Below are 22,717 nucleotides of genomic sequence, written 5' to 3' on the forward strand. Positions count from 1 at the left end.
CAAACCTACCAAGGTACGAAATGACTAAAGTTCACTTTGAATGGTCGGTGACCCTTTTCTGTGGCACTTAATACCATTTTATACCTTAGTTTGAAAGAGACAAAAATTAGCTTTATTTTGATACCAAAATAAGCCCAATTGGTTTAAAAATAAGCGAAACGGGAGGTTTTTTTTCTAAACTGACACAGAAATTGCATTAGCCTAAATCACATGGAAAAAAAATAAAATTAAAATTTCTCCAATTTTGGACCAAAAAGCTTTTAAAAATAAAAAAGGTTATCTCATAGGTATCTCTACACATTAAATTTTTTTGAAGAAAATCTGAGTCGTCAGAGCACATGGCACCAGGTGATTTGGCATGGAATGACCCCCTACTTCACATCTTCCAATATCACAGTGAACACTCACATTATAGAGAGCTTATAACCCAGCTACGCTCAGTAGCCAGAAGCCTCACAGTCAGACACTGGAGAGACCTGTCAGGGGTGAACAAGGACCGGTGGGAAACAGCCTTACTAGAAAAGCTAACCAATAATCTGAAACTGACACAGGGACAAATAGAAGAGGATGTCTTCACCCCAGTATGGCTCCCCTGTTTCACGTACAAAACCAAACAAGAACCCACCAACAGCAGGCGAATCAATTTGGCTTACTTGACCCAACAAGCCCATCCCGCCTCACAAAGGCAAACAAACTCCATTGCAGCCAACTAACCATACCCTGGGCCCCCAACCTCTCTCACTACCAAGGAAACGTAACAAGCGAACAGAAAGAGAAGCTATCTAGAAAACACTAATATCCCATAACAAATGTAACTGATCTGTAGAAAAGACTGTACAACTTGAGAAACGAGGCATGTACTTTTGTAAACCAAGAAAAACTTTAATAAAAATAGATAAACTTCAGTAAGACTACTTTGCGTAACAGTGAACACTACTCTTAGATTCTTTTCAGATATGCCTCCAACTATAAATATGGATGGGAAGAGTATGGGAATAATGGATATACTGGTCTCTATTTCATATTTTTGAATAAACAAAGCAAGAACTTGTGCATGTTTGCAAAAACTTCAATTTTATAGCTCAGGGATAATTGTGTTATGTGGGGAGCCAACAGGAGTTCCAGCTATATTTTTATTCACTTCCCCCTAACAGCTGTTTCATGCTGCAGAATAAAGGTCCTCCAATTCTATAACATAATGGGAACTTTTGCTGGATTACTTTAATAATTACATAGCTTTTCCACAAAAAATACATTAAATTATGTAATACTTCTAACATTTAACAATGAAGGTTAAAAAAACATATACCTTTGCAGAGAATTTTTAACCATTTTCCTCCTCAAAACTATGCTAGACTAATCTAGGCAGGAAAATATTGACAGTCAATTCAGTTCAACCCATAACCAGTGAAAAGAAATTGCTCTGGGGAAATCACACTGCCATTTCATTTGTATGGTTCTTTAAAAAAAAACACAATACAAGACAAAACAATCCATTGGCAGAACTTCATGCCATTTGATTTAATAAAGGAAACCTTCTGAGAGGCAATAAGTCGGTTGCCTTGAAGAATCATTTAGGATTCAAGCTGCTATAGTGAACTCTCTGATTAACTCCTTTGTGGACACACAGTTAAAACAGTCACAGCAAATAACTCCTTAATAAGTCTAGCAAGTACAACCTCCAGCAAGGGCATCTGAAGGCATCACACTCCATCCTGAGGCAGGTGAAGTTTCTTTAGGATCACTTCCAGACTACCTGTTTATTACACATTCATCCTATACTGCTTCCTGTCACCTGATTGTCATCCTGTATTTTCTAGTCCAGCTTGTTGTGCCAGAGTGCTTTAATCCACTTCAATAGTGCAAACCTAAATGTTTTCTTTAATGTACATGAAAACATGTTATAGTCTGTAGGGCTTTTTTTATTTCACACTAACTTGAGATATGAATTCATCTAAGAGATTTGTACATTATTAAAAAAGTAAAATAAACAATTTAGACTTGTAATTATAGACCAGTCATATGAACAGTCAATGCCACCAGCAAGCAAACCCTTCCTCACAAGTTATTTACAAAGATTCCAGCACCTGAGTAATTGCTGTTGCTTTTAAGCTTAGAAAACTACCTTCCTGCTGCTCTTTCATAGCAATTTTTGTTTTATATACAAAATTTTAGAACGCTCAAATTCTGCTTTTAACTGTTACCTAATTGAATAGTTAATAGCTCATAAATAAACACTGCATAAATAAATACTGTTACAGCTGTTAAATACTTTCTAGTCCCTTGTCTCTCCAAAAAAGTCACTCACAAGGTACAGCTCATACACTGTTCCTCACTCTGCCTCATTCTTGTCCTTTGCCTTGTGTCTCAGCCTTGCTATTCACTTCTGTGTCCACATCAGCTTAACCTATGGGCTGCATTTGGAGAAATGGTATTATCTAACTTCCCTAGATGCTGTCCTTTTTTTCCTGAATGATCAGGTACACAGTCAGGGTCAGGGAATGCTCCTGGACCCAGCACTGTCTAGGGAGATGCAACTGATGGAGGTTGCTTGGGCTGGTTTTGCAACCATGGCCTTACCTAGGGAAGACTGACCTAGCCACAGATTTAAATCTTTTAAATAAATGAATGAAACACTAGCCTTTGATTTACAACAGCAATACCATTATATTGTGCTATTATAAAACAACATTTATACAATAAACCTAGTTCTATGGGTAGGGGAAGCATAAGCATCTCTCACATTAAAATACAGTACTGCACAAGTTGTCAACACTTTGAAGGTCTTTCCTCTAAGTTAACAGTTAGCCATCTGTTCAGTGGTGTACCATATGATATGTGAACTCCTCATGTACATCAATTCTAATCTGAAATGGCAATTCACATGCAGAAGTCTGTTTCTGACTGCCCTTGATGGGCATAGTGTATCTTTATATTCAACAAAACAACAGGAAAACACCTGTGGTGACAGTTTCATGCAGGGGTTCTGTTCCTGGCCATCGCACACATTAGTGAAGCACAAATAAGCCCACCCTGCCCCACTGTGCTCCATCCCCACTTCACAACTCCCGTTACGCCCCCATTATGCCCTCTTCCAAAAGGACCCATGGATCAGGGATTGAGCATCAACTGGACACGAGCAAAATTGTTGCCATCTGTATTACTAACTGCTCATTATACAACATAATCCAAACTTACAAAACAGTTGGCATACTTAATCAAACTACTAGCACATCTAATGGCCAATATTATCTTCCTCCATGTGCTGATAGTATCTAAGGATATATCTTAATGCATAATCTGTCAAACAGATATTCCCAGCTATGAGAATGGCATCGGAGAATGCCGGCTGTACCGTGCTCTGCGACCCAGTGTCCTGCCACTTGCACCTTGATGCAAGTCGGCATTCTCAGACAATCTGCAGGTCTACGAAACAGTCCTCCCCCAACATGGGGAGTCTGCCAGGGCTAATTACTCCCATATCAGCCCTGAATTACCAGCACGGCTGGGGTCCAGTTGTATGGGAGTCAGCCATTTCCCACTGCCGGAAACAGGAAGCTCTCCTTTTACATTATCTTAACATTACATGCACAAATTGTTAGAAGCGGATCAAACATGAAGGCTTCCTATCAACTCTCTTGCAGTAGCTCTATGCCAGCTCAGTGGGCAAGGTTTTCCTAGGATCAGTACTGTACAATGTTGCCAGCTCATGCTACATACATTGATAAAAAGAGACTTAGTGGCATCACCATCAATTCGGGAACTTCCTGTCCTGCCAAAGGTGGTGCTGAAGAGGAACTTTTGAAGAAACGTGCAAAGTAATGATGGAGTGATTTCCCGCTTTTATTTGTAGTATCTTAACTAATAACAGAGGGACGTGGGTGGTGCTGTGGGTAAAAGCCTCAGCGCCTAGGACTTGCCGATCGAAAGGTCGGCGGTTCGAATCCCCACGGCGGGGTGCGCTCCCGTCGCGCAGTCCCAGCGCCTGCCAACCTAGCAGTTCGAAAGCACCCCCGGGTGCAAGTAGATAAATAGGGCTTGCCAGATGCAGCTTGTCACGCTGGCCACGTGACCTGGAAGTGTCTGCGGACAGCGCTGGCTCCCGGCCTCTAGAGTGAGATGAGCGCACAACCCTAGAGTCTGTCAAGACTGGCCCGTACGGGCAGGGGTACCTTTACCTAACTAATAACAGGAACATCGGGGTGGGGGGGTGGGGAATTCTTATGGCAGAAGGCTTTGATGATCTGGGCCATGGATAGGCAAACTAAGGCCCAGGGACCAGATTCGGCCCAATCGTCTTCTAAATCCGGCCTGCGCATTGTCCAGGAATCAGCGTGTTTTTACATGAGTAGAATGTGTCCTTTTATTTAAAATGCATCTCTGGGTTATTTGTGGGGCCTGCCTGGTGTTTTTACATGAGTAGAATGTGTGCTTTTATTTAAAATGCATCTCTGGGTTATTTGTGGGGCCTGCCTGGTGTTTTTACATGAGTAGAATGTGTGCTTTTATTTAAAATGCATCTCTGGGTTATTTGTAGGGCATAGGAATTCGTTCATTCCCCCCCCCCCAAAAAAAAAATAGTCCGGCCCCCCACAAGGTCTGAGGGACGATGGACCAGCCCCCTGCTGAAAAAGTTTGCTGACCCCTGATCTGGGCTAACAGCAAAGGTGGCATATAAGGGGATACTGCAATGTAATATAATAATAGTAACATACTTTTTCCACATTGACAAGCCATATCTCTAACTATGGTAATACATCATTTTTATGCAATGGTAGCCACTGAATATAGTCAAGGTCATGACCTCTCCATGTTTTGCAGAAAAGGTTATCATGGAGTTTCTGTCAAGGACAATATATTGAAATGAAGCCTGCAACATCTATAACAGAATATTGTGAAGGAACCATCTTTCTTTAGAGACAACAGCCTGCTGCTTGAAAGATGAAGATATATTTAATAAGATTTAATGGGTCTATTCTCCTTTTAAAAAAACTATAAAATGCTCTCTGTATGCTACAGAATTTCCAGCATATCACAATTGATCCTGTTTCTATTATTTTCCTTTTGCACCCTTCTCTTTCACAAAGATAGGGATCAACATTTTGCTCCAATGCAAATAGCAGGCATTTTAAAGTCAGCTGCCCCTACCCCGAATAAAGAGTTTGCCTCAAGCCAGAAATAGAAACCTTTGATGGCTACCTTGCTTGCAAACAACATGCTTTCTTCTCAAATGCCTCAGTAGGGTTGTTTATATTGTTTATCTAGTAGCAGACTGCCTGTTTGAACTTATGATCTGAAAATACCTTTCTTTTCAATAAAGACCTGCATAAATTCTTTTTCTGTTCTATTCTAGTCAACCTTTTTTTCTGTACCCCACAACCTCCACTTCTTAAAAATGGGAATATCAGTGAAGAAAAATATACTCGGTGACCAGGGCACGGTGCAGTGATAAAAGAAGAACTGATAGTGCAGCCAATTTTTTCAGTTTGCCACTAGAAAGGCAACACATCATAACCTTATTTTCACTGCTGAAAAAGGAGATAATACCTACAATACTCAGTTTGCTAACAGAATGACTCACAAGCTTTTCCATTATGATAGTCATACTCACACTTATGCTAAACGTTATAAACACGTTATATAAACTGCATGTTATAAACACATGCAGAAGTAGTTGTTCGGACACAAACTGCATCTGACCAACCCTGTAAAACAGAGGTTGGGAACCTCAGTCCTGGGGGTCAATTGCAGTCTTCCAGGCCTATCTGGCCCTCAAGACTCTCCCTAGGCCATGAACCCACCCACCCCACACCCTTTCTAGTCCTGCTATGCACCTTCTTAAATGTTTTTATCTGGCCTGTAATGTGTTTGAACTGTTATAATGAATGAAGAATGGAGAGATGTGTGTTGTATGGGTGTACAAAAGTAAAAGTGACAGACCATTTTTGCTTCTACCTGTGCCCACCACTGGCATGTGACCCCAGAAGGTTTCATACAAATGAATATGCCCCTCAGACTGAAAAGGGTTCCCCATTTCTGATGTAAGCATTGGCTTTTTGTATACAAATCTACATGGGACTTTTCAAGCCCTTACAGTCAATGCATGCAGTGTACATTGGATGGCACACAATTACCGTATTTTTTGCACCATAACACTCACTTTTTTCCTCCTAGAAAGTAAGGGGAAATGTCTGTGCGTGTTATGAAGGGAATGCCTATGGGTGGCGGGGATCTGCTGCAGTCCTGAGCAGAGGATCCATGGTTCCCCTTTCTTCCCTCCTCCGTGGCTCGCTTTGAAACAGCAAAGCGGGAGAAGAGCCGCTGAGTGGGGAGGAGAGAGGGACAGAGAGCCTGCTTCTTTAAAGGAGCAAAGCTGGAGAGGAGAGGAGCCGCTTACACGAGTGTAAGCGGCTCCTGTCCGGTTGCCTCCTTTAAAGCAAGCAGGCTCTCAGTCCCTCTCTCCTCCCCACTCAGCTCGCTACATAGCAGCAAAGTTTTTCAGCTCACTAAGCCGGGGATGAGGAGGGAGAAAAGCAGAGCATGCTTGCTTTAAAGGAGCAAAGTGGGAGAGGAGAGGAGCCTTCTCCCCTTAAACCCCTTTCTGCATTATTAGCAGCATCCTTCTCCACCCACCCCACGCATGTTCCTTCTCCCCTTATACCCCTCTTCTGCATTATTAGCAGCATCCTTCTCCACGCACCCCATGCATGCTCCTTGTCCTTTGAGTGCTTTCCCTTCCCTCCCCACATGGATCCTCAGGATTTTTGCTCTGGGTCACCCCAAATTCACCATCAGATCACATAGCATGTCCATGGCTACATCTTGCACCAAAAAAAATCACGCACCCACTGTTGCCTGTTGCAGTGGTGCAAAAACGTGGTTACAAAGCATGGATCCACATGGATCCTCAGGATTTTTGCATTGGGCTACTCCAAACTCACTGTCAGATCACATGTCTGTGGCCACAGCATGAACCACAAAACTCATACATCCACTGTTTTGTTTAGAATATTTTTTTTCTTGTTTTCCTCCTCTAAAAACTATGTGTGTGTTATGGTCGTGTGCGTGTTATAGAGCGAAAAATACGGTAATATGACAAAGGTGATTGTGGGAATTAGGTGTGAATGAGAAGCCTAGTCATATGCATTATGGAAATTTAATCAGTGGTATTGGGAAGAATTAACCAGCTTCACACAATTATTATTTCACTTTGGTCACAATCATTTCATCTTTGCCAACTGCAGGTTAAAATGTAAGTTAAGAGAATGGCCAGTTGGTTATGATGATCAGTGTTTCAATCAACAGTAATTCCCTTAACATTGTTTTATTACCACAAAAATCATTACAAAAGTATTGGCTTATTCCTGAAACTTGTGTTTTAAGCAGCTGTCACAACCAGGTAATATTTACAAGGCACCTTAATGAACGGACACTTCCTGATTTTAGTGAAAACTACAAATGCCAACAGAAAATACCCTAAAAAACCTGCCATTTCCAATTTAGACATTAACACTTTTATCATGGCTAAAAGATTATTGGGATACAAATCAGACAGATAAAAACCATCATCCTGTAGCATAAGGATGTAAAATCTAGAAAGGTTAAACAAAAAGTATGTGTGTAAGGAGCTAAAAGATTCCATGGCAGCTGATCAGCAGTTAAGGATAGAAGTTAACCAACTTTTAATGGTTTGGATAGAAGTGGAACAGAGTTTGAGAATTTTAAGAACAAAATGGGAACAGTGTATATACATAGTTTGCGACAGGAGGCAGTGTGATTAAGTTGCAAACCTAAGAGCAATTGTTATTTTGGAAATATTACAGGACTTCTGTTGGTAGAAATATATGCATTACTATGCATATTTCACTGCCCTTGACATTTTAATATCACATAATTAAAATGCTGAAATTTAATAGTATTCTTTGATGTGCACCAAACTTGTTTGTCTACCTTATCAGAAGTGATCAAACATTAAGGTTAAGGGATGACTTTCACTTACTAACATACTTCAGAAACAGACAGGTTTTAATTTTAAAGCAAGTTAGTAACACAAAAGTATGTTTCTTTCCGGACAATAAGAACGTAAGAGTACTGATTTAGGCATGTCATAGCCCACTAAAATCAATGAGATTAGGTGCACAAAACTCAGTTATAGGATTGGGCTATGCTACACCAAAAACTAAAACCATGAGTTAATACATAGTTGAACACCACATTCTCTTATTATTTCATCTAACTGATGTGCTAACATAACCTTATATTCAGTCCACTTAAAATAATTCTAAGATTGGAAGGTCATTATAACTCTTTATCCAAAGTTCAGTTGTACTATTTTGAGTAAGGGAACAAAGTTATTTGCTCTACCTCTAGGTCTGAAGGTCTTTCTGACCCAATATAACTACTGACAATCATGTCGCTTATGATAGGTTGAGATACTTCAGGCTACCTGGAAGCCCTTTCTGAGCCTACTGAACCAACAACCAACTTCCCAGCCACCAGTAATGACAATATATTTATCTCGTCATAGAGAAATGAGTAAAATAACCAGCTACTACAGTAGCCTTAATAATGTAACCTGGTAAAATACATTTAAGTGAGAAATATGCTTATTGTCCATGATAACAACTGAATGTAATATGCTCTCCATGATAACAACTGAATGTAATGTGCTCTCATGTACATCCCATTAAAATTAACACTGTCATTTACTTCGGCAATAAAAGATAATATCATTCATAAAGCAAGAGATTCCTGCTAATCAGAGCAAATGAAAAGCAACATGCACTTTGACAATTTATCCTGGAATTCTTTGGAGCTTCAAATATAGAAACCATATCTATATTTTACAAAAATCATATTTTACAAGTAGTCAGTTTTGGAAGGAAACATTTGTAGATTGAGAAATTACTCAGTTCAATGATGTCCACATATATATGTTGGTTGTTCATCCAATTTATTTCTGAGGGAAAACTGGCACTCCTGTACTGGCAATAACTGTTAGTTTCACCCATATACCCATCTCTTTTGAGTTATACATGTAATTATTTTGCTAGAACTCTCTCACTAGGTTCCAAGGCCATTCTTTTGATAATTTATGATTTGTACATATTAAACATTCCATTGCCCATCAACAGATGAAACATGGTTTTTCCTAGTCACACCATCAGAAAAAGCATAAAAGATAGATAAGAGAAAAAAGTTAACCTGACAGTTGTTATGAGTTGTTTATCACAAATGCCCATTATCACGTAACAGTTTCCACCACTGTATACTTTTCCATTTTTGCTTATGAATAACTGATGCTGATACAATAGCAGTATAATGTTACATTAGAAATTGAACACAAAGCCTCATGTCTCTTTCCATTCTATCCTATGCATGTTAACTGGGAAATAAGCTTATTTCCAGATAAGCACATAAAGGGCCAAAGCCATACAGCACAATCCAATGTAAGTCTACTTAGAAGTTAAATGAGACTTCCTCCCAGGTAAGTGTGTATAAGGATTGCAGTCTCTGTCTTTCAGCTTTTGCAGTGGGGGTAGGAAGGAAACCTGTGGCCCCCTATACACTGTTGGACTCACATCAACCCCAGCCAACATGGCTGATGTCAGAAATAATGGAGGATGCAGGCTCCCCATCCCTGTACTACACAGTCCAGCATTCCATTCTTCTAAAGTTTGACAAACATGCTACAAAATAAAAAAAATCCATTATTCTCAAGAATAATTCACTGACAAAAAAAACAACTAACACTGAAACTATACTTCTAACGTCTCCAAAATAACTGTATAGGTGGGAAATAATCTGAAATGATGAAATTATTATACAGCATACTATGTGAGGGATATGAACAAAGGATGACCACATTACGATGTGCTGACTGAACACGCAGATACATAGTAACTTGTTTCAGACAGAACGCTAAACTATTATTTATTTAGCTTAATTCTGACTTGTTTGTACATTCAAACTCAACTATGATCTGAAACCATGGTCGGAAGGTAACTTGCGTATTTCACTATGAACATGGATTCTAGGAACATGCTTCCTACTGGGGGGGAAACCTAACATAGCTATAGTTAAATAACCAAACTTTTATCAGACTAGTGTCTAATCAATCCATGGCCCCATCCAGAGAACTCTGCAACTAACTCTTCTAAATTGTAGCTACCTGCACCAACTTGCAACACAGGCTCCTCCTACACATGTACTATTGAGCCCATCCTACAAGTGAAAAAGTTTTTATCTTAATTCTGAAATCAAATTTTCTGCAGTATGCCCTGGAATATCAGTAGCTGGGCATCACAAAAAGAGAGTGTTGTCACACTTAGGTCCTGTTTATGGGCTTCTCATAAACATCTGGTTGGCCAGTGTGAACAGGATTCTGGACTAGATGGACCTTTGGCCTGATCCAGCAGGGCTGTTCTTATATTCTTTCAATGAAAGTCTCAGGGGGAACCTCTGCACAGCTCTTTGTGCCATAGGCCACAAGGAACACTGTATTCCCCCACCCCACCCCTTCCCACAGAATCAGGAAATACACAAACAGGCAATTCTACCAGCAAAATCAATTTACTGTACTGATTCTGTTAACACAGGCCATTCACATGGGCAGAAACAATAGGGATTGAAGGGTGGGAATAATGTCCTGCTAGAATGGCCTTTGCTCCTTACTATTTCCTTGTATACATCGCTCTATCCATTGCAACTCTAATTCTTATACAATTATTTCACCACACTAGAACTTCTGCATGCATGTAAACCCATTCATTGCAAGAATGATTTCTACAGGATGAGAGTGAAGTTCAAGAAAAGTTTAGTCACACCTGATTTTTGTCATAGCCCGGTAACTACTTGCCAAAGAGTGCCAATTGAGGCTCCTTAAGAGGAAATGGCCACAATGCAAATGCACATGTATGAGCATTTAAGCCCCATAGAAATTAAGGATTTGATTTCACAGAAGCTCTATACTGGAACATGGTCAAGAATTTCAAAACATAGTATGATTTTGGCTGAAAACATATAGTTCTAAAATTCTTACTAAAGATCTTTGCAAGAAAGAAAACAGCTTTCCTGGCCTATCTCCTGCTTTAATGTAATTCATTTTGAATGTACACTTAGGGAGTGTAAAGGTACAATTAGAGGTTTTATTCTGCAATATATTAACTCCCAAAGGGACTACAATGGTTTCAGCAGAGCCTGCTGAAGATTATTGACTTCTTCCACCAAAAGTCAATAATCCTGCCAAGACAGGATTAAGCACTCAAAGTGCTTAGAATATATTTTCTCAGTAATCTTTACAATAGCCTTGTAAAGTACACCAGTCATATAATCATATTGCAGGAAGGGGGCTAAGAGATAGTGACTTGTATATGACTACATATTAAGTTAGTTGGTGAAATTTGCACCCATTACTTCAGATCCTGCGTTAATGCGACCTTTCTGTGGAATTATCTGGCCTATCAGCAGAGGAGATGGGGATGAGATATGCATTGCTTATCCTTTCCTGAAATTCAGAAGTGCACAGTGGCATTAGTAGATTGTTGCAGCTGGCCAGCCAGGATCCACATCTGAGACATCTTCAAGGACAAATTATATATTATATTTTTTGCTGTAAATCTAAAATGCTTTAAGGGTACATATAATGTAATATGTGAAAAAGACAACCCCTTGTTTAAAACCATGTTTCATAGTACTGTACACTAATCAAAGAGCCATGCAGAATTGGCTACAGCTCCCTAGAGAGTATACACTTTGTTGTGAACAATGGGGAGTCCTGTGACACTTTAAAGACCAACAGGTTTATTATGACATAAGCTTTTGTGGCCCAGAACTTATTTCATCAATTGCCATTCTCAGCTAGCAGACATACATACATACATACAGGTGTAAAAAAAAAATGTAAACAATAGGACCATTAAATGCCAGAGGTACAATCTGTGACATGTATACTTTTGAGCTCTGCAGTTTGGCCCCACGGTTTACATTTTTTCTGTACACCTCTGCACTAGTCAGATCCCATCCGAAGAACTGTATTCAGTCCTGGACATTGCACTGGAGAAAACAACTCCTGTGAGGAAAGGTTGAAGAAACTGGATATGTTGAGCCTAAAAAAGAGAAGATGGAGGGAGAAAATGATAGCACTTTTCAAATACTTAAAAGGCTGTCGCGTAAAAGAGGACAAAGACTTGTTCTCTGCTCTTCAGAAGGAGTAGATCTAATGGGCTTAAGTTACAGAAGGATAGATTTCAATTACCCATTAGGAGAAACTTCTTAATGGTAAAAGTAGTCGGATAATGGAACTAATTACATGGAGGAGTGGGCAGCTCTCCTCACTGGAGATCTTCAAGACTGGATTGCCCTCTGATTGGGATGCTCTAACTCTGGATTTCCTACAGCGAGCAGCAATTTGGTCTAGAGGGCATGTAAGACTCCCCTCCTAACAGCCCTGTAGCTGTTTGTGCCATATATGCATTATTATCCGTGCAAGTAGGAGGAGATGGAGCACTGCTCAGCGAAAGCACAAGTGCTGCGTGTAGAAGGCCCCAGGTTTCAATTCAAGATCAACAGACAGTATAATCTGACCAGGAATATAGGCAGCTTCCTGGGGTCACAGTTTGCAACAGTTCCATACCACAGGAATAGCCAGGAATAAGACACTCTCTCTCATCCCCCCCACACATAATAGTTTTCTCTCCATATTTTTTTACACATCAGGCAAATACGGGGGTGGGGGGGTGGGATGGAGGGGTAAACAAAACCTCCTGTCACAATAAGTCTTTGAAGATGCCACCGGACCAGTAGCGTAGCGTGGGTTGTCAGCACCCGGGGCAAGGCAAGTAATTTGCACCCCCTAACCCATGAATTTGCGCCCCCTAACCCCCAGATGTTGCGCCCGGTGCGGCCGCCCCCCCTGCACCCCCCACGCTACGCCACTGCACCGGACATTTGCTGTTGCCTGACTGTGAAACATTAGACATCTCTCAACTTTAAATGAACAAAAACAACCTCCGGGGACTCCAATGGGACTTACTCGCAGGTAAGCAAGGGTAAGCCTAACACAGCCACCCATCAAGACCTTTGTTTTTGGGTGGTTGTGGGGTGGGGAGGTGGTGGGGAGGGGAGAGAGGGGAAACCTCACCCACCCACCCAAGCACAAAGCAGAAATTATGGGATGGGGAAGAAGGAAGATGCGGCGGGTGGCCGGGAGGGGGGGTGGCGAGCTGAAAGGAAAGACAACTTGGCATCCTCTTCAAACTTCCCCACAGGACTTGGGGAGCGCGGCGGTGTCCGAGGCGGCCACAGAGTTAAATGAGGGGAAGGGGCAGTTTCCGAGTCCCGGGTCGAGGTGGGGGGTTGGGAGCCCCCACTCCGTCGCTCGCTCATTTACCTACCGACTCACTCCGATTTTGGGGGGGGGGGGCGGGTGTTGAGCGCACTTAATAGGACAGACCCCCCCCCTTCCTCCTCCTCCTCACTTTCTTCTCAAAATGGCGGGAGGAAGCGCCGCCTAACGGTGTGTGCAGCGCACGCGAAGCGGCGACGGGGGGGACGGACGACGACGACAAAAGACGAGGGCCCCCCGCCCCCCCATGCACAAAGTAATCCTCTTTTCCTCCCGTCCCATTCCATCCCCCCCCCCCCAAACTGAATTCGAAGTACAAAGAGGGGTTGAGAGCCTCCGCTCTTTCCTTCCTGGCCGACCCCCCCCCCCCGCACTCCCCATCTCTTTTCCCTACTCACCTCCTCCCCTCGCTGGACTCTTCTCCTTTAAACTCCCACAACAATTCTTCACCCCCCCCCCTCCTTCCACTCTTCCCTTACCGGAGCGGTGCTCGGAGCGGCCAAGGCGCATGCGCGTAATAACTGGGGCGGCGCGGGCCGTTCCGGCCGGTTTGTGAGGGAACCCGAGGGATTGAGGCCCGGAGTGGAGGCGGCGGGGCGCGCGAGCGAGAGGATGAGGGTGGGAGGGGCGCGAGGCTCAGGCGGGAGCGCGCGCATCGGCCGGCTCCTGGGGGGCGGCAGGGGGATGTTTTTGGAAGGCGACTTGGGAGGGGAGTTTTTTTTTTGCGTGACACAAGTTGCGACACAAACACACACACACCCCTGAATCTTGTGGGTATGGGGATTCTGGCCCATAGGATGTTGCTGACCTACAGCTCCCATCCTTCCTGCCCCATGGTCATGCTGGCTGGGGCTCATGGGAGTTGGGAGTCCAACAGCATCTTGTGTTGAGAGGTGGGGGGTGTCCCACACAGGGGTGGCTCGTCCTGTTTGGCCGCCTGAGGCAAAAGGGGAAGGTGCCATCGCCCCGTCCTGCCTAAGCCTCACTTACTGGGGTCATGAGGCGGCAGCTTTCAGGGGAGGTCTGGCAGAGATCTGGTGAGATCTCATGCAAGCTACATGAAATCTTGCAAGAGATCAGGAGTGCCGGCTTGGCCCCGCGACCGTGGGTGCCTGGGGTCGTGGGTGCCATGCACTGTGCACGGCCCTGGCACTGAAATTGTTAATGCCCAGCTCCTTCATGGGGAGTTTTGTGGCACCCAGGGCCCCAAGGAATGGGCACCTATGCAAGAGATCCGCAAGATCTCAAGGAAGCCGCCTCTGTGTGACCCCAGCCCATGGGATTCTGCCGCCTGAAGCAGCTGCTTCACGAGCAGGCCGGCTCTGGTTGCAGGTTCGACACCCCTGCTTTCAAGAACAGCAGCTCCTTTTTCAGTTTTTTAATGCGGAAACAGGATTGGTTTAGACCTCTTCCCCTGGTATTGTATCCACATGCATGTCATACAGTTACGCTTGTGAGTTCTGATGTATTACTTGTCTTTTAAAAGGGCTGGGATTTGATAATGAAGAAAAAAAACTTGCAGGGTTTATGTGTTCACATCCAACACCCCTTACCAAATTTGCACCCAAGGCTGTTTTTGCATCTACAGCAGCTTTTATGATTCAATAAGTCTTGTCATGCGGTCATGATTGTCTTGCCACTTTTAATGCATGGTATTTTTGTTATCTTGCCATTTGTTCAAGTTGTTTACCTCCATAATTGGGAACACTTTATTGCTCAGTTATGTCTGAATGCTAAAACAATAACAATATTTTCCCCCAATAAAAAGATTTTTCTCCCATTGGAGTTGTAAGACACATCTATAATGCAGGGAAAAATAAAGCCTCAAGCAGGCCTGAAACTGTTACAATTTAAATGAAAATGGGATGGAAGGAAGATGATACATGAGAAGCTAAATGGCTCACATGAAGTACATGTTAAACTAGTCTTGATTGCTAGAGTGAGATACTTTTAAAACCTGCTATTAAAATTCACTAAACGGGAGCACATATTTTGCCTAATCTGCATATCTGATTTGATGTTAGAATCACAATTCTGCTGATGGTTAGGCAGCATGCTGGTACATTTTAGCTGCAATCCTATACATGGGGGGAAATCCCATCAAATTTAATAGGAATTACTGGCAAGTAAAAGACTAAACAACAACAACAAAACATGCATAGCACCACCCTGGTGTAACTCATACAACACACAGATACACACATCTGCATGCGCACGCACACATGTTTATGGTGTCTTCTGCAATTAAGGCTGCAATCCTGTATCTGTTAATCTGGGGTCTATGGGATTGTGCTGTAACATTTATTAATTTAAATATACCCACAATGGATTTATTAGCGGCAGTTATCATCAGTGTCCTTCGGTCAAGTCCATCAAAAAGAGCTAGTCTGTCCATGTCAAAGTTGCTAGAGATCTCCCCAATGTAGGGCAGTTTATACAATTTTCCTGTTCGTGTGTGTTTTGTTGGTTTGTGCCACTTCCCACCACAGGGCTCTTGAGTCAGATGAAAACAAAAGCACGTGGTTCATACCTGGCCATCAACATTGTGGTTGGGCACATGCGGAGATCACAATCACCACTTCCTTCTTCATGCACCTGTGTGCAGGCATGGATAACATAATAAAGAGAAGGGATTTCAAGTGTGTATCAAGTAACCACACCCACCCCTGTGGACAGCAGGATCTAGAATCAATCTAGATTGAAAGCAGCATGTTGAGGACTAGCACGAATGATTGCAGATTGAGAAAAACCTACATTTTTGTGCTACAAACAGGTTAGTGTATACACAGTCCAAGTCAAACCATTGGTCCATCCAGCTCAGTATTGTCTACACTGACTGGTAGTGGCTCTCCAGGATTTAAGATAGGGTTCTCCCCCAGCCCTACCTGGAGATGCTCCCTACCTGGAGATAGGACTGTGACCTGCATTTACAGCAGTTGCTCTACCACTGAATTATGGCCCTTCCCCATATTCCATCCTGCCTGCTCCACAGAACCACTTAGCTGCATTTTCCTATATTAGATAGGGGTCCCTTCCAACTCTATGATTCTGTGGTTCAAACCTGCAGATTATGGTTAGTACAATCCTTCTTACCAGGTTTGCAAAGCCATTTCAAAGTACGTAACAGCGGCCACTCTAATGAGGAAGTTCACAACGTGTGGAACTTTGGCACAGCTTTGATAGGTTTTCAAAGTGGTTTATGTTAATACAATACGAAAAATTTAATTTGGGTGGTGTGTGTGTTGTAATGATTTTGTCCAAAATAGCCCATTCCAGATCTTCTGGAAAGTGACAGCTTTATGGATAGTACAAAGCAATGTGCTTGCTGAGGTTTTATACAGTGGTGTAGCAACAATGTCATAACGGCTGTTCGAAATAATTGCTCACATATGTCTTCAGGCTTCATCTTTTTAAAGCTGTGGTGTGGTGATAAGAGTTTAGCATAATGCATCCAATTTGATGGACAAGTCGGTGTCGCTCACCTCAGCTGGTGCTACCGCAAAAACCCTTTACTTTGGTATCACTGAATTAAAAGAAGCAGCTTCCTTTTAGAGTCCAAACTTCTGTTTGCCCATTTCTCCCCCAGCCAATTGATTCCCAAATGAGCCCTGTTTTGATTGGAGTGACCGGAGCTGATCTTCCTTTATCTTTTGTGCTGAAAGTGGAAGGATCGATTGTAACTGAAATAGTACAACTGGCCATGAGTATATCTAGTATGCATAATCTACCAAAGTCTGTCAGATGATTTAGCATTCCTGTTGCTCTACAGTTTATACAGCTGCAGATTTGTATCCTGCCTTTTTGTCCCGTTATGAGACAATCAAGGGGGATAATTTTTTTGGAAGGGAGGACATGGAAGAAGATACAAGATGGGTAGGGATATAATACTCAGATATACACTTCTATCTTTAAATGTTTCAATGGCAGACATCACAGTTCTTCAGGAACATTCTCCAAACTAATCTAATATATATTTATTTATGTAAGCTGTTCCGGGAGCCTTTCCAGCTGAAGAGCAGGATAAAAATGCTTTCAATAAAATTACTGAATAGACAACAAGAAATGCATGTATTTATTATGATTTGTATACAGTGCAGTGCTAAGTAACTGTCCTATTAGTGCAACAGGACTTATTCCTGCACCTTCCCCTTCCCTAAATCTGCTCCAAAGGTTTGGGGGGAACCTCAGAACAAATATAGGGGCACACAGGGGGAGGAGAGGAGGGAATGTCCCATCTCACACACTTAAATTCTTGCGATGACAAGATACTTAACACTGCATTGGATACAAGTCACAGTATATATGTATGCATAGCTCAGTTTCTACAAAGGGTCAAGATGGATATACAGTGGTACCTCTGGTTACATACGCTTCAGGTTACATACGCTTCAGGTTACAGACTCCACTAACCCAGAAATAGTGCTTCAGGTTAAGAACTTTGCTTCAGGATGAGAACAGAAATTGTGCTCTGGTGGCGTGGCAGCAGCAGGAGGCCCCATTAGCTAAAGTGGTGCTTCAGGTTAAGAACAGCTTCAGGTTAAGTACGGACCTCCGGAACGAATTAAGTACTTAACCCGAGGTACCACTGTAAAAGAATACCACGATATGTTACAATGAAACAACATAATAAAACAGCAAAACACACCAGAATCTATATAGAATCAATCAAATGCCAGTCAAGCCCTCAAACTGCCTAAAAGGTTGACATGAACATATATGCTAAAGGAGGGAATTTATGTGCCACTACCGGAAAGGACTTCTATTCATGTTCCCACCTTTCTAACCCTGGGCATGGGGTGCACCCAGAGAAGGATCTCCCATTAATTGCAGGAAGGTTCATGTGAATGTTATGGCACAGTCCTGGAAAATAATCACAATTTTTAGAGAGATGTATCTCATTTCATGGTAATTGTGATGCAGAGACCCTTTGATTTTATAATGTTTTAGGAATGTCTCGTGTGCTGTGTAAGTTAGGCAGAATCTAAGAATGAGGACTATTCAGCACCAGAACACAATATGCACAGTTAGGACCATCAGACACTGCAAATTTGATTCAATATATAATTGCGCACGGAAAAAAGTAACAAAGTAAACCATCTTCTATACACAATGATAAAATGCAAGGTATATTAAAAGACAGAAGTGAATACAACAGGCAAACTATTTCAGATTATTCAATGAGGCAAACTACTCTTTCAGTTGCTCAACAGCAAGATAAAACAGCGTTTGAACACAGTGACAAATTACAGCATGTATTGAAAGACAGATGAAAACACACTCTCCCAGACAAGCAAGCTTTCAGTTGGCTGCAATATATTTGGCAACTGAAAGTTTTGTTTATCTGCAACAGGTTGTTAAGTCATTTTTTCTTGTGCCTTTCAATATCCTGTCATGCACATCTCAATCTCCAAACTGAGGAAGACTTTCAGGGTGTCAACACATGCCTCAGGTTCAGTTTGCTTAGAATGAAGGTCACTGAAGCCTCTTTATGATATATGGTTTTATTCATATGTATATGTATATGTATAGCCTAAGCATAGAGTGGAGGGGCTCAAAGCATGAATACTTCATCAGATCTTGCGTCCCCATTAGGTTTCTAGAGGGGTCCCAGCTTAGGTTCAGCACATAGCAAGCCATGCCTCTGTCTTCAGCTTCTAGGGCATGTTGAATTTTTCAGCTTTCAAATTCCAAAAATGAGGGGTGCTAACAAGTTGTAACATGACTTGGGAATTCAAAAGATGTATTGGTTAAATTAACATATTTTGGTTTGGTTTCGTAAATAACTACATTAAAATAGTGACTTTTTGGGGTTTTTTGTGGAATTTCCATTAATTTAAACTTCTCTTACTAATTTTTGTGTGAAAAAATGTGTGAAAAAATTGCATAAAAATCATTAAAAATGATTGCCAAGTACTTGCAGTTATATTACTTGTCCATTAGTAGTTCTTCTTTCTTCTTCTTCTTCTTCTTCTTCTTCTTCTTCTTCTTTAGCTAATACTACTTCCATCCTAATCAGTGTGGATTGACCTACAATGGCTCCTAAACAGACAACAGGACTGGGGACATTCACACATATGAGCAAATTAACTGGAACTGGCAGAGAGTTGTTGCTCTCTGAAGCCCCAACTCAGATCTTTCTGTACACCTGAGAAGGACACCTTCCGTCAACTCCAGTGTTTCATCCCTGTTGTTGCTGATAGACTGTTCTGATGGGGTTTATGAACCTCCTTTGACATGTAAACTTACAACAGCGGAAGTAAATAAGTTAACTGATGGCCCTGTCAGGCTCAGTGTATAGAGAGGTGTGTGAAACAAGGAAGCAGGTGGGTGTATACACATAAGGTGTGTGATCTTTGTTGTACATTCTGTTGCTGTAAACTGTCTTGTGCATAGTAATATAGAAAGGTGGCATACAAATTAAAAGTCAAATGAAAAGAAATGAGAAATGTGAGGGCTACATCAAAGGCCAAAGTCAGTGAATCAAAGCAAGACTTGATCAAAGTTGCTTAAATTTATTTTACATTTGGTTTAAATTAACTGGTGCCATTGCTTTCTAATGTTGTTTTATGATTACAATGTAATGTTGCATGCTTAGTAGGATATGCTTTATGCAGAAAAACAAAACAAAAAATTCGGCACTACCTGAAATTTTCAGAAGGTAAAATTGTTTTTTTATTGTTTTCCGAGAGCAATTTAGGTGCTTTTTAATCAAACATAGATTAACCAAGCTAAATGTTGTCCAATAAAAAAAATAATACCAGATTTGAATTCCTCACACCCAAAAACATATTCTTAAGACCCCCTGCCCTCAGTGAGGAAATTTTGAAAAATAAAGTTTAGCCCCCTAAGATGACATGCCTTACCAGTGGTTCAGGGCTTGCACAGCCTCTCCTGGTTCAGATGTAATGGAGTAGAGCTGTCTGTCATCAGTATACTGATGGGAACAGCCCAGGGCTCCTTCAGATTAACTGACTAGAAGATTTCTGCTGCAGGTGCCCCAAGTGCTGTTGTCACTTAAACATTAAAGCTGCATGCTGTGATTTTTTAAATATTTTTTTTGCAGTAGGACACCCCCATTTAAAAACTAGAACTCCAAGGATCAGAACTCCCTGTGTGTTTTCGAAAATGTTTGCTCAACTAGTTTGCCTAAGGTCTTGAATTAAACTGATGGCAATGACAAACCCTCTTCCCACATACAGAAATGTTTCAAACTAGCCAAGAGAAACAGCTCTTTCAATATACCAAATTATGTCAGGTTTGTTGAAAAAATAGAAGCCATAGCAAAGTATTTCCTGGTGTTTTTTGAAGGCACAGCGAGCGTAAAATACATATTTATATAGTCTTTTAAATGCAGATTAGGTACCCAGTAGAGGGATACATGAGCACAATTATGATTATTTTGCTTTCCCTACCTCCTCCCAGATTTGCTCTGTTTTGCCAAGGGGGGGGGGGGCATCCTTTTATTTTTGGCCATAACTGTATTGCTGCACCTTCCCGGCGCTATCGAGAAAGTACTTTCTCAAGCAATATTTTTTCAAAGAGGGATTTTTGGAGCCAAGAGATAAGGGGTGAGCTTTGCATCTGTCTGTACAGAAGCTATTAAATTCTTATCACAGGTCGTTTATAGGCCCAGGGATTTGGAGTACATAAACAGGCAGATGCAAATGTCCTCCAGTGTTCTTGCTCCTCAGGAGGCACTGGGGAGAGCACAATCGCTTCAATTTGCAGCCCATTCTCTGTTGTTCCATTAATTTCCAGCGAAAACAGAAACACCTGTTTTATCCAATACAGATTTGGGAAAGCGGCTTGTCTGTCTGTTCCCTATGTAAAAGGGAGTCCTTGGAGCACCCTAAAAGGTAAAGGGACCCCTGACCGTTAAGTCCAGTCACAGACGACTCTGGGGTTGCGGCGCTCATCTCGCTCTATAGGCTGAGGAAGCTGGCGTTTGTCTGCAGACAGCTTCCAGGTCATGTGGCCAGCATGACTAAGCCACTTCTTAGAGCCAGTATGGTGTAGTGGTTAAGAGAGGTAGACTCATAATCTGGTGAACCGGGTTCGTGTCTCTGCTCCTCCACATGCAGCTGCTGGGTGACCTTGGGCCAGTCACACTTCTCTGAAGTTTCTCAGCCCCACTCACCTCACAGAGTATTTGTTGTGGGGGAGGAAGGGAAAGGAGATTGTTAGCCGCTTTGAGACTCCTTCGGGTAGTGATAAAGCGGGATATCAAATCCAAAGTCGTCTTCTTCCTCTTCTTATACTTCTGGCAAAACCAGAGCAGTGCACAGAAACGCCATTTACCTTTCCGCTGGAGGGGTACCTATTTATCTACTTGCACTTTGACGTGCTTTTGAACTGCTAGGTTGGCAGGAGCAGGGACCGGACAACGGGAGCTCACCCCATCGCGGGGATTCGAACCGCCAACCTTCCAATTGGCAAGCCCTAGGCTCAGTGGTTTAGACCACAGCGCCACCCCCGTCCTACAATTGCCTAACCTTGAGTCCCACAGGTTCGGATCAGGGATCACAAGCAAGAGACTTCAGCCAGGAGATTGAAGCAAAACAGCGGCCAGTCGGCCTAATCTTTATTGTTGCAACAAGACTTCCCATTACCACAAAACAAAGCAGCCAGAAGCCCTGATCAATTGTTACATCAGCTTTTTAAACGTTTCCCATAGTACATTTCCAGAAGCATCATCAAGACATCATAGATATGTCACATAAAAGGTGTGGTCTCCAGGAATGCCCCTGTCAATCAAATATAGTCTTTCACATGTACTCCATCACAGTACAAAGGTATTTACAGTTCCCTGGTCCCTGAGTCAAGTCATACATACCCCTTAGTCTTGTCCAGGCTTCATCCCATTATGGGGTGAGTAGGCATTGTGATTGAGATGGTTATCTGTCTGACGCTCTTGGGGCAGGATATCTCCCGGTCATGACTCCTTTCAAAGGACCTGCTGACATAACTGTACATCTCAGGGATTATGGTGGGCTCACTAACCCTTCACCTTGTACCTCACTTCCCTGGGTCCTAAATGCCATTGTAACTGAGAAGATTGATACGAGTGGTATCTTATGAATTTCTGAAGTTTTCCCATTGAGCCAGTACATGGATACATTTATCAGTGAATTGCTAACATTAGGTATGGGCGCTTACCCTGTTTTCCTATGTTGGAGACCTGGGGCTCAGCTGGGGATTCTCCTGCATACTGAGCTGAGCTGAGTTTCCCTTGCAGATGCAATGATTTGCAGATATGTTGCTGTTAATTTTCTTGACATTAGGGGCTGCTGTCGGGATCTTGAGTTTCTGATTAGACAGGCACTGTTGGCCACGACTAGACCTAATGGTCAGGGGTCCCTTTACCTTTACTTG

The 22,717-nt window shown here is 42.2% G+C and overlaps 2 protein-coding genes across 25 annotated transcripts in view; one reads left to right on the plus strand and one right to left on the minus strand.

Annotated features, from left to right (window-relative positions):
- Positions 1-14,016, minus strand: part of LOC310684222 (lethal(3)malignant brain tumor-like protein 4) — a 60,836-nt gene extending 46,820 nt beyond the window's left edge. For 5 of the 24 annotated variants that reach the window (XM_083454941.1, XM_083454932.1, XM_083454942.1 and 2 more), the window contains exon 1: positions 13,825-14,016. In XM_083454941.1, the coding sequence (XP_083311067.1) occupies positions 13,825-14,001 (177 nt within the window). In that variant the 5' untranslated portion in view covers positions 14,002-14,016. Of the gene's footprint in view, positions 1-13,394 lie in introns of all 24 variants that reach the window. The other 19 variants (XM_083454937.1, XM_083454928.1, XM_083454924.1 and 16 more) reach the window with 15 other exon arrangements.
- Positions 13,020-22,717, plus strand: part of LOC310684793 (putative transmembrane protein 244) — a 63,201-nt gene continuing 53,503 nt past the window's right edge. The window contains exon 1 of the mRNA XM_083456387.1: positions 13,020-13,039. The gene's annotated coding sequence lies outside the window, so the exon portion shown is untranslated. The remainder of the gene's footprint in view (positions 13,040-22,717) is intronic.

This window comes from Podarcis tiliguerta (genome assembly GCF_965153285.1).
Source record: "Podarcis tiliguerta genome assembly, chromosome: 8".
Taxonomy (NCBI): domain Eukaryota; kingdom Metazoa; phylum Chordata; class Lepidosauria; order Squamata; family Lacertidae; genus Podarcis; species Podarcis tiliguerta.